Source organism: Brachyistius frenatus, unplaced genomic scaffold, assembly GCF_029030835.1.
Source record: "Brachyistius frenatus isolate BFR_SWC_R1_liver_20210118 unplaced genomic scaffold, ASM2903083v1 Contig_37, whole genome shotgun sequence".
Lineage (NCBI taxonomy): Eukaryota > Metazoa > Chordata > Actinopteri > Embiotocidae > Brachyistius > Brachyistius frenatus.
The window spans coordinates 2,323,386-2,335,429 of NW_027210636.1; the positions used below are offsets into that span (position 1 = coordinate 2,323,386).

The following is a 12,044-nucleotide window of genomic DNA, read 5'->3' on the forward strand; positions in this document are numbered from 1 at the left end:
ATCCCGCCCATCTCTTTTTATTTATTTTTTAATTTTTTTTTTTAAAGCTAATTATATACGCGTGCAGCTCCATCCAGCCGTACAGATGTGCGGAAGGCACATCTTTGTGCGTGGGAGCAAAGGAGCGCTTGATTTTTTTTTTTTTTTTTTTTTTTTTTTTTATTGGCTCGGTTTCAGCGCGCAGGTCGACGCTGCTGACGCCGCTCCTCCGCCATCTTCAACTTCCTATTGTTTGCATCAGACCGAGGCTGTCTGCGGTGCGAGAGAAGAAGAAGAAGGAGAAGAAGAAGGAGACGGAGACGCGGACTCGGGCCCACGGATTTATCGGTGAATAGTAGATAGAGTCTTCCGACGCCCGCGTGTATGTCACTGGATTAAAGAGCCTCCTCCAGGACGCGACCGCTTCAAACAAAACAACGAACCCTTTTTTTTTTGGATGATGGAGGACGATCAACCCAGAACCTTGTGAGTATCCGCGCCGGTGGTGGTGGTGTTGGTGGTGTTGGTGGTGGTGGGGGCCCGTCTACGTCCTGGAAACGGGGGGGAAAGGCTCCGTCTAACTGGCGGCGCGTCGTCCCCCCCTACGGGGAAAAAAAAAAAAAAAAATCCACGTTGTTGTCTCAATTTAAAATAAAAATATAAAATAAATAAAATTATTTCAATTCACGTTATATATATATTTATTTTCGTCCCGACACTTTCCGAGTGAGGGTGTTGTTTTTTTTTTCTCCCGGAACGCGGTGGGGGAACACGAACAGAACCGCCGCCGTGAAGAGTCGTGTTCGACCCGGTTCCGATAAACGCACCGAACCGCGGTTCCGCCTGAAAATGAAACCGAGCGAGCGGGCGAGCTAAGCGGCTAGCCCGCCGCTAGCCCGCCGTTAGCTCGCCGCTAGCCCGCCGTTAGCTCCCTAACGACCGAACGCCATTCTTAAAGCGAGTCGCTTCTCCTCCTCACGTGTGAAGGCTTCCCGTGGACTCGTAGCTACGCTCGCGGGTGTTATCGTGTTTTTATTTTATTTTTTTATATTTTATTATTAAGAGATAAATATCGAGACCGTAAAGAAAAGGATGCGTTTTTTTTTTTTTTTTTTTTTTCCTTCCCCTTCCCGAAAGCACCGTTAGCTGCTAGCACACTTTAGCCCTTTTAGAGGCCCCGTGCGAGCCGGCTAGCGGCGTCTGTTAAGCTAGCTGGCGGAGAAGCCACGTCAACGCTCGGGGAGAGGAGAGAGAGGGAGAGGGGGACGGGACGGGGGACGGGACGGCGAGGCGGCGACCATACTGGGGTTGTTTACGTAAAACAGAAACCCCCTCCCCCTCCCCCCCTGTTATCATTTCCGTCCCCTTTTTTATTGCAAATTTCTTCTCCCCCCTCCCCTCCTCCTCCTCCTCCACCTCCACCCTTCCTCCACCCGTTGGATGTAAGGAATTGTTGTGGGTTGCAGCTAGCCCTGTTAACTAGCCTTTGTTTGCATGCTACTTCCTGTTCCACAAAGACTCAAGTCCTCCGTGTCTCTCCCTGGTTTTTTTTTGGTTGGTTTTTTTGCAGGTATGTGGGGAATCTGTCCAGGGATGTCACCGAGCCCCTCATCCTGCAGGTCTTCACACAGATCGGACCCTGCAAGAGCTGTAAAATGATAGTTGACGTGAGTGTTTATTCCCCCTCTTTTACGTGTACGGTTTTGGTTGCTGACATTTCACCTGTGGGGGGTGTTATATCGGTCTACATATGTGTGATGCGATCTTCTCCTTCCGCTCTTTATCATATCAGGTCTGACACCGAAACTACAGTAGGTGGCTCTGGTCATCTGCAGTGATTTTTTTTTTTTTCTTTCTAAATGTTGACTTAATATCAGTTTTGTTTTCCCGTTGACAGACGGCTGGAAATGATCCGTACTGCTTTGTGGAGTTCTATGACCACAGGCATGCTGCTGCCTCACTGGCAGCCATGAATGGAAGGAAAATAATGGGTAAGGTAAGCTATCGTATCTACAGGGTGAGTGGGGACGGGTGGGCTGTTGGGAGCGGGAAATTTAGGTTGTGTGCTCATCTGAAAAAGAAAAAAAACCAACAAACAAACAGACAAAACAAACTAGTGGAGTGCAGGTAGTTCGCTTATTTCATGAATTCAATAAGGAGATTGTAAATAACGAGGAAAAAGCTGCTCGAGCAGATTTCGCATCATTACCGAAAGCCTGAAAATTGTCTCTCCGTTGGTAAAACTTTGTTTCATTACGGCTTCTTAATCTGTAAAATAGTCGCGCTCTTAAAAGCGAACTGACCTATTTGATGTGGCTTGAATATTTCAAGCCAAGTGAGGCTTGAGAAGAGAAATTAATAACGGAAATATAACTCTGGAGCCGAACTTGTTACGTTTAGGAGGACCTTCGTTCAACCAGGTTATCTAGAAACAACAGAGCAAACCATTAATGTTTTAATCTCCACCATTTAAAAGACCCCAGAGTCTTATGAAAGAATATTAAAAGTGGTGCTGGATGGTGTAATTATGAGTTCAGTGCTTGGACATAATCCTGAAAATGTGGCGCTGACCTATATGCCTTAAATTATATATATTTTTTGATATAATACATTTTTGTTCTTGGCCTGCGTCTTAGATTTCAGTGTTTCGACATTGCAGAAATGCTCCTCCTTCGTGTCATACCAAGGTTAAACTCTTGGCTTTTTGTCACATCCTTAAAAAAACAACAAAAAAAAACAACCTGCTTCTCTTCAAGCTAAGAGAGCTGAAGATTGGATAAGAGATAAAACAAATAAAAAAAATAAAAATCGCACGCCCTCACTTAACATGCGCAGGAGGAAGCGAGCGAGACACTCATATCGCAATAAACTTATAAAATCTCTTAAAAGTATTCACCCGTATCGTGGTGATTTTACTAAACGATGTAAACGTATCCCACCTGGCCTGTCCTTCTCTCTGCCCCTCTCCGCAGGAGGTCAAAGTCAACTGGGCCACGACGCCAACCAGCCAGAAAAAAGACACAAGTAGTAAGTACACATCCTCCGATGATGGCGTACAGAAATGTGGATTTTTACTCCAGTCTGGAAATGATATTATTTTTTTTGAAAAGAAGCTTGAAACAAAGTGTGTATTTAACATATAATTTATGTTTTCTTTACCCTATAGATCACTTTCATGTCTTCGTCGGAGACCTCAGCCCAGAAATAACCACAGAAGACGTCAAAGCGGCCTTCGGTCCGTTCGGCAGGATATCGTGAGTGTCTCGCTTAATGTTAACTGACGCTGGAGATGATTAAATCAGGGATCGGCCGCGCTCCGACACCAGGAAGCAACGTGATCCCGTTTCCTGCCACGTCACGGTGAAACATATTAAGAAATAGAAGAGCGGAAACCGTGGGAGCAAAGAGTGAATTCATCATTCATAGAGGGCTCAACTCTTGAGCGTCGAGATTTTTTTTTTATTTCACTTGAAGTTGAATCGGTTAATGTCGACGAAATACAATCAGCTGTTTTGATCGTCATTTAATCGCTTTTATTTATTTATTTATTTTTTTCAATTCTCAAGCTTCTTAAATGTGATTATTTGCAAATTTTCTAACTTAATACTTTAAAGTTTTGACCCGTAGAGTCTGACGTGCCGCCGCTGTGTGTTTTTGTCCACAGAGATGCTCGAGTTGTGAAAGACATGGCTACAGGGAAATCTAAAGGCTATGGCTTCGTGTCTTTCTTCAACAAATGGGTAAGTCGGCATCATCGTCTTCCCACTGCTGTCAATGAAGGGGCTCTTAAAAGCATCATTTTATCTATGAAATAAGTTGCAAAAAAACAGAACCAAATCTTGTTTCTGTCCTTTTATGCCATTTATAAAAAGAAAAGAAAAGAAGAAAAAAAAAAGCAATTTTTTTTGACAAAGGTTGCGTCTCGGTTTGACTCTTTCTTCGCTCCAGGACGCGGAGAACGCCATTCAGCACATGGGGGGTCAGTGGTTAGGAGGCAGACAGATCCGGACCAACTGGGCCACAAGAAAGCCCCCCGCCCCGAAGACCACCTATGAAAGTACGTCGTCGCAAACGTGCCGATTTTCTTTTATTTTTTAATTTTTTTCCCGCCCAGGATGTCGGATCGACGCGTTAACGCTTGCTCCGTGTCTCGTCTTCTCCCGCCAGATAACTCCAAGCACCTATCCTTCGATGAAGTGATGAATCAGTCCAGCCCCAGTAACTGCACAGTGTACTGCGGTGGAGTCAGCACAGGACTGACAGGTGACCAATACTACGAGTAGCACTGCTAAAAAAACAACAACAAGAAAACAAAAAAATGGTGACGTGATTACAGCAAAGATTTCAAAGAGGTGGAATGAAGCGGAAAAGCTGAAGTGAGCGCTGCTGTAAATATCTTTTTTTTAAATATTTTTTTTATTTTTTATTATTCAATAGAGATGACTCGTGATTTAAAATAATTTAAAAAAAATAGTTTGTGCGAGTAGTAATGCATTATTATTAAAGCTATTAAAAACAAGCCAACCACCTTTTTAAAGAACGCAAGAAAAAGAAGAGGAACACGTTGCCGCCGGGCTGTGATGTTAAGATGCTTCGGCACAAACGGGAAACACAATCTCAAGACTACAACCGTCAAAAAGTTTGGTGTGGAACTTCTTCAGAAAAATAACCAGAAGTGAAGTGCAGTGAAAAATCTCTGCCATGTAAATCTAGCATATCATAACTTCTACCACAGCTAAGCGAGGTCCATCCACAACATCAACAATCAACGGCTTTGTAGAGTATTTTTTTTTGCTTAAAATACCCATCTGTGTTGTGTCACCAAATTTATCCAACTAACAGTTTATAACTTTACGCCATAGAAGGATTAGTTAGTTCACAGACAAAATGAGTCGGTTTGCTATTTTCGTGACTGACGTCATTGTTAGTCTTTAAAAAAAAAAAAAAAAAAAAAAAAAAAAAAGCAGAAGTGTCGATAATTTTCCAATTATAACTTCTTGAAAGTAGTTCGGCGTTCCCCGTAAAGTCGTACCGGGTCTGTGATCTTTAACACGGAACCACTAAAGAGACCCGGCGTTGCCGGCGGGACACGTTTCTCGCGACACATCGACCCACGTGGAAACGACGTCTAATCTCTCCTTTCTGCTGCGCTTTCAGAGCAACTGATGAGACAGACCTTCTCGCCCTTCGGACAAATCATGGAGGTCAGAGTTTTCCCAGACAAAGGCTATTCGTTTGTGAGGTATGTGGGAGATTCTCTCTTTTATTTTTTAATTTTGTTGTTGTTGTTTGTGTTTTCCATTTCTTCTCTTCTTAAGCGAGGTCGACGTCTGATTGTGATACAGGAGAAGAAAACCTGAAGCTCTCCTCTGTTTTTTTTTGTAGAAGTCTTGTTTCGTCCCGAGTATTAATTCCTGCACCCCCCCCCCCCCCGTTCTGATTAATATTCATCCTCTCTCTCAGTTTGCGAACAGACCAGATCGCCAGCAGCGGCGCGGTCACCACTGCTGAGTAAATATCTATGAAATGAGGTTCAGCATTTCCAATCTCTCTCCCCCCCCCCTCCCCGTCCTCCCCCCCCTTGTGTTTTTGTGCAGGTTTAACTCCCATGAGTCAGCAGCCCATGCCATTGTGTCGGTGAACGGCTCTTCAATAGAGGGCCACATAGTCAAATGCTACTGGGGCAAAGAGACCCCAGACATGATGAACTCGATGCAGCAGATGTCCTTGCCCCAGGTGAGGAACGCCAAAGACGACGCAAACACAAGATGCCGAGTTTCGTCACGCGTAAAAAATGAAAACGTCACGATTTAAAAGGACTCCCAACAATCATTTCATGTATTTCCCGTTGTTGTTGTTTTTTTTTTTCTTAGCTTTACATAAAGTAGGAATAAAACAAAAAAAAACAAAAGGTGATGTTTTGAGTCCATTTTGCTGAGGCTGTAAAAGCCCGGCTCCTCTCGGCGATGTTCTCCGGGAAAGTTGGTCAAGTGTTGAGATCGGATGTTATGATTTGTTTACTTTTGGTTAAAAACGAGACCGCAGCAGGAAGTTTTTAAGTCTTTCAGAGACTTATCGTCAGCTCGGTCTTAAAGCCGTGCTCACGATAAATCTGTCGCGAGGAACGCCGCTGAGGTGAGAGGGGTGACGTAGAGGCCTCCTTAAAGCGCGATCGCTCGTGCTTTTATTTTGAAGGACTCGTGTCTGTCGTGAAGGACAGAAGTGTTGATTTCTGCTTCTGCTCAACAGACGGTCGGACAACAGCAGTTAGCTTTTAGCAGCCAGCAGAAAGTAAAACCGCCACTGGTCAGTGCAACGTTAAAAGATTACAACTTATTCACTGTTGGTGGGAAACTGCCGTTTTTTTTTGTTTTTTTTTGTTGTTGTTGTTTTTTGTTTTTTTTTAAAAAGATGCAAAACATCCAGTTTACTTTTGTCCACGCAATGCTAACAGGCTAACCGGCTGGCTAACTATGCGAAGCGTACTGAAAGCGCGACTCTCTGTGCCGCCCTCTACAGCAGAACAAGATCGGCTTCGCTGCGGCCCAGCCCTACGGCCAGTGGGGCCAGTGGTACGGCAACGGGCCCCAGATCAACCAGTACGTCCCGAACGGGTGGCAGGTCCCCACCTACGGCGTCTATGGGCAGGCCTGGAACCAGCAGGGCTTCAAGTAAGTAGCAACGGTGTGCGCAAAGGGCTCCCGTTCACCGCCTCCTCCTACTCCAGCACCACCAGAGTACACCTCCTCCCCACCCCCACACCCTCCCACCCCTCCCCTCCGGCCCCACCTCCCTCCGCCGCCCATTCAAGACCAGGGGCGGGGGGGGGAGTCAGTGAGAGCCAGCTCTGGCCACAGGAGGGAGCCAAGGCTCCTCCCTCCTCGCCTCCTCCCTCCTCGCCTCCTCCTCGCCTCCTCGCTCACCTCAAGAAGATTGAGAAATAAGCACGTACGCAGAGAGAGAGAACAATCCGAACTGAAATGTTTGTCGTTAAACCTGTTTCGGTGTGTCGTTGCTGCTCAGCACATCCTCATACCTGAAGGCTTCTGCTCCCCGGAAAGAAAGAAAAAAAAAAAAATGTTTTTATCACTTGAATTTCGCGCCCACGGTCGCTCAAAGCAACGAATGTTTAAAAAAATAAGAATAATACATTTAAAAAAAAAAAAAATTAAAAAAAAAAATCCTCCGACCAGCTAAAAGTTAAAAAGATTTTTGAATTTCAGTAAGTTTAAAGATAATTGACTAAATGGAGCACAAAAATATCAAAAAGTTTTCACTTCCTGTCGACACCCGGGGGCAGTTTGTGATGAAGAATGCATTTCCCTTTGTGTCAGTTTGCCCAGTGTGTGTGTGTGTATGTGTGTGTGTGTGTGTGTGTGTTGTGTGTGTGTGTGTACCGACTGTCCCTCATTAAGGCTGTTCAGTTAATTTTTATTTTTTTGTCCTCATTAATGTCATTTTTTTGGTTGTTGTTGTTGATTTCATTGATTGATTTTCTACTGATCTGATTATGTTGAATATCATCTGTAGGTTATCACATTTTTTTTTTTGGATTATTATTATTTTTTTTTTATTTAGACAGCCACTGTGTGCAGTGATGTTTTGTGCACCCGAGGATATAAATAAAAGGAGAGGCTTCACGTTGCTGACAGTCTTTTTAACATTTTTATTTTTTTAAATTTTTTTTGGTGACCGGCTGCAGCAGCTCTGCACAAAAAAACCCCGGCGTGACGGAGACGAAGCGCGTTCGACTGTCGAATGCTCGGTAAATGCACAATTCCTACGAGGACGGCGGCTTCGGGCCTCTTCTCGACTTGAAATTTTTGAAGAGAAAACTTTTATCCTGTTATAAGCTGTCTCATCTCAACACTGAATTTGAATTTAAACAAAACAAAAAAACCACTTTCAAATCCATCGTGTGAATTCGGTGAGAATTTTAATTTTTGTTCGACTTCGCGGCCAAACGTAGACGAGCGGCGGGAGCAAAGCGAGGCGTCGTGTGCAGCGTGGCTTATGTGTCTGTAGGCGGGTTCGTTTTTGTGTCGTGGTTATCAGCAGTCGGGAGGTGGTCGGGGATGGGGGAGGGGGTTGTTTAGAAAGGTATATTTAGCTTGCTGCGCTTTAGCCTGTTTGCTCTTTGTCTGCTTGTCCACCTAATGTATAATCAGATGACACTTCCCTTCGATGCCTCCATACAACCCCTCCACTTTCTGATTTTAATTTTTTCCTGATTTTGTTTTGTTGTTGCTAGCTTTATTTTATTTTATTTTTTTAATTTTTACCCAGCCTTCCTCATCCTCACATCCTCTGATAACTCTTGTTTGCCTTCTCGTTCTCATTCTAGCCTGTCGAGATTCTAGTAGCTCTAATACGAACCGTCCCTTTTGCCTCCCTTTTCGCCTTGTCTCTTCTAACCTGCTGGCATTTTGTCTCTTTTCTCTCTCTCTCTCTCTCTCTCCCTCTCTCTCTCTCTCTCTCTCTCTCTTTACCTCCGTTTTTTTTGCAGTCACTTACCGGCCAGTGCTGGGTGGACTGGCATGAGCGCCATCAGTAACGGTGGGGTTATGGAGCCTACACAGGGATTGAATGGCAGTATGCTAGCCAACCAGCCCGGTATGGGAGCCGCAGGATACCCCACACACTGATAGGTGGGCAGGGTGGGAGATTTTTTTTTTCTTGTCAACCCCGCAGCCTCTTACTGGCTGCCCGGTGCCCCGCGGGGCTGTGTAACACCGCCTCCATTTTGTGGCAGGACTAAGACTTTTACTGGGATGTGGAACCTAACGGGGGAAGGTTGACGTCTGCGAGATGTAAAATGGGATTTCATTGGGGGTGGGGGTGGGTGGGTGGGGTGGGCGGGAGAGGGAGGGAGGGAGGGAGGGAGTGGGGTGGTGGTGGTGGTTTGAGGTATAACGGGAGCGAGGGAGCGGCGATTTTGACCCACGCAGGTATTTACACCTATTGTGTGGTAGGCGAGACTGGCCACCAACCAGGGCTCTTACCATTTTTAAGTTGACTGTAAATGAGTATAAAACTGTAAAGGAGAAACTTTTTGGATTTTTTTTTTTTTTTTTTTTTTTTCCTGGGTTAAAAAAAAAAAAAAAAAAAAAAAAAAATTGCTTCCATTTTCACATCTTTCCTCTCAGACAGCCATCGAGAGGTGTCTTTTTCTTTCATTTTTTTTTTTTTTTTTTTTTTTTAAAGTGTTAAAAGTCTTGAGTCTAAGTTATGAACCTTAGTTATTATTTGAGGAATGGAAATCTGTTTAATTTGTTCTACTTTTCTCTTGGATTAAAAATCGATTGCAGGGATTGTTGCCACTGCTGTTTCTCTGTAAGGGCAGATAAATATTGCACAGTTTTTTCCTCTCTTCTACTCGCTAGACAAAATTTGACTGCCAAGAGTCGTTTCCTTTTTTTTATTTTTTTTTTATTTTATTTTTTTATTTTATTTTATTTTTTTGCATTCCATTTCTCCTTCATATCTTTCAGACAGCCTCAAATCTTTTTCGCCACGTGTAAATAACCATCCATTCATTTGAAACGATGTAAGTAAAAAAACAAAACAAAAAAAAACAACAAAAAAAAACAAACGCTACTGTTAACTGTGGGTGCTTGCTTTCATTTCTTGTTTTGATAACTCGACAGTTAACTCCCGACATTGTACGTAGCAGAGTGGCACTATCCAACGTGACGCTGGCACCAGTGCGAACACGTGATTCTTCCATGCAGGGATAAGACGGCATTGCCGTGCAGTGCATATTGAGAAAAAAACAAAACAAAACAAACAAAAAAAAACCACACAAATCAAATGTAAAAGGGTGAACATGTTTGACACTTCTGATGTTTTTTAAATATCTATTGAAACGCCAGTATTTTATATCAAAAATCTGAGTGGATTCAACCTTTACACTTGCTCTTTTTGCCAGAGAAATGAGGAGGCCTACATTGTTAACTGTTGCCTTACAGAGCTGGTTTCTTTTAGCTGACAAGATCCTCTTTTTAATTAGGCAGTGCCTACGGACATTTTCAGACCCCTTTGTTTAGAAAGGTGTTAGCCCTGAGAACTGATGACTCTGCTACTGTAATCAATGTTTTCTTGCTTTGTCCAATTAAAATGCTAATGCACATAAACCACACCATGTGTTTGTTTGCCTTTTCCTCGTGGTGTTGTTGTTGTTGTTGTTATTGATATTATTAAGGAACATACCTCTACTTGCAATAAATAAATCATTTTCAGTTTTTGGGGAAATATTTTAGAAGCCAGCACACGCTGTTCCTATAAATGTCAAGCTCTCCTGGCTGAAGTACTTCTGGGAACACAGAGCAGCAGAGATTAAAACTGAAGGACATAAACAAAACCCGACAAAAATGAGAGCTTCAGGACGGGTTTAAAACACCCAACAGACATTTTAACCTTTTTTTTTGTGATGGAGGGCCACGTGCCTAAATGTTTACGTTGTGTAAAAGTCCCATTAAATTGTAAAATATTTGACAGAAAATTGCCAATCTAAAATACAATTTCAGGATATCGAAACCGCTCGTCTTTAATCTGCACAACAGTCATTTGAATATTTTGCAGAAATTATTGTTAAAAACGGTCGCTGGGACACACGAGCATCACACGTATAGGCCAATTACACTTAATAGAGAAACTGCTGTACACGCACATTAAACGACGTTTTTTATAAAGAGATTATTGACAAAGTTAAATATGACAAATGAAACCACAGCTCGTATCGGACGTAACGCGGCGTGATGTGACTGTAAAATGAAGTCACTGCTTTGTACTGTAACTGTGAGCTGGAAACGGAGCACCTGAATGGAGAGCACACATAATTAATGGGATTAATTACACCTGTGACGGGGAAAGAGTTCGCCTAGTTTGGTGTTTAATTTCATGTTTGGTACCAGAACTAAAACTTAAAATGTCGGATATTAAACATCTAGTCTAAAATGATGAAAAATTTTGCTATTTGTCATTCTTACCTGGATGAATTCAGGTTTGAAAGCTAAAAACCTCATTTCATTTTTAAACAACAAAACTAAGAAATCAAGGATATAATAATAATAATAATAATAATACAACAATAAAACGGTGGTCTGTCAAACTGCAACTAAAAACCAGATGAACGAACTCTTGGTACGTTGGTAGCCATGACAACAGCTGCAACCTGCCTTTGATACTGTCCAAAAATATTTAATCTGGAAATGTAGAATTTGTCTGTAATGCTGATGCAACCATTACACAACCGTCATCCATCCACCCATCCACCCACCCATCCATCCACCTATCCACCCACCCATCCATCCACCTATCCACCCATCTATCCATCCACCCATCTATCCATCCATCCATAATTAAAAAAATATGAAAGAAGCTAACTCTTAAACTCTTCTTTTCTATCAAAGTGTTTGAACAGCGTGCAAAAAAACCCCCCCAAAAAACCCTGAAGAGTAATTTGAGTTAACATTTTCAAAACAGAACTTCTCAGCTACACAAATGCTTCTTCCAGCTCTTCTTCATCCTCTTACTCGACTACGGTGATGTACTCTACATGCACAGACCTTCTCAGCACACCTGTCTTCCTTGGACACTGTAAACCGGAGGCTCTTATGTTCACTGCGCAGAAACTGCTTTGCGGTCCTCTGATAGCGGTTTGCCATGTGAAGAGCATGAAGGTGGGTGTTTTGAAGAGGGAGCCTGTGCAAAATGTTTAGACCTTCGTTATTTCATCTGAACTCACCCGGTACGTTTATCTAACTCAATTGGTTTCAGAGCTAAATTTGAGTCTTGAAAATGTCATCTAATTGATTTCTGGGCCTTCTGGGGTGGATTATCTTTGAATTCTTGGCGTGGAGGTACAGAACAGTTAAACGTTTTCAACACTAGATGGCGCCATCGGTCCGTGTTTCCCGTGTGGTGTTGTGGAGCAGCTGGCTGGCTCTGCTGTAATTTAGCACAGTGTCACTCAGAGCATCAGTCAGTCTGTCAGCATGTCAAATGAATGTCTGTCACATTGTGTGCGTGTGTGTGTGTGTGTGTGTTGTGTATTTTCCATCAGT

General features: G+C 43.1%; 1 protein-coding gene across 2 annotated transcripts; it reads left to right on the forward strand.

Annotated features, from left to right (window-relative positions):
- The first annotated feature begins 219 nt into the window (after positions 1–219).
- Positions 220–10,117, forward strand: LOC138622674 (cytotoxic granule associated RNA binding protein TIA1-like). 2 transcript variants are annotated; one of them, XM_069701616.1, is made up of 13 exons: positions 220–465; positions 1,550–1,646; positions 1,877–1,975; positions 2,952–3,006; positions 3,146–3,233; positions 3,644–3,719; positions 3,928–4,036; positions 4,147–4,242; positions 5,137–5,221; positions 5,577–5,715; positions 6,229–6,285; positions 6,499–6,650; positions 8,486–10,117. In XM_069701616.1, exons 1-13 carry the CDS (start codon positions 437–439, stop codon positions 8,622–8,624), a joined length of 1,221 nt encoding a protein of 406 aa, XP_069557717.1. In that variant the 5' UTR covers positions 220–436; the 3' UTR covers positions 8,625–10,117. The 2 variants fall into 2 exon arrangements, with proteins under 2 accessions (XP_069557717.1, XP_069557718.1); XM_069701617.1 differs by lacking the exon at positions 6,229–6,285 and having other exon boundaries at positions 222–465.
- The last annotated feature ends 1,927 nt before the right edge of the window (positions 10,118–12,044 follow it).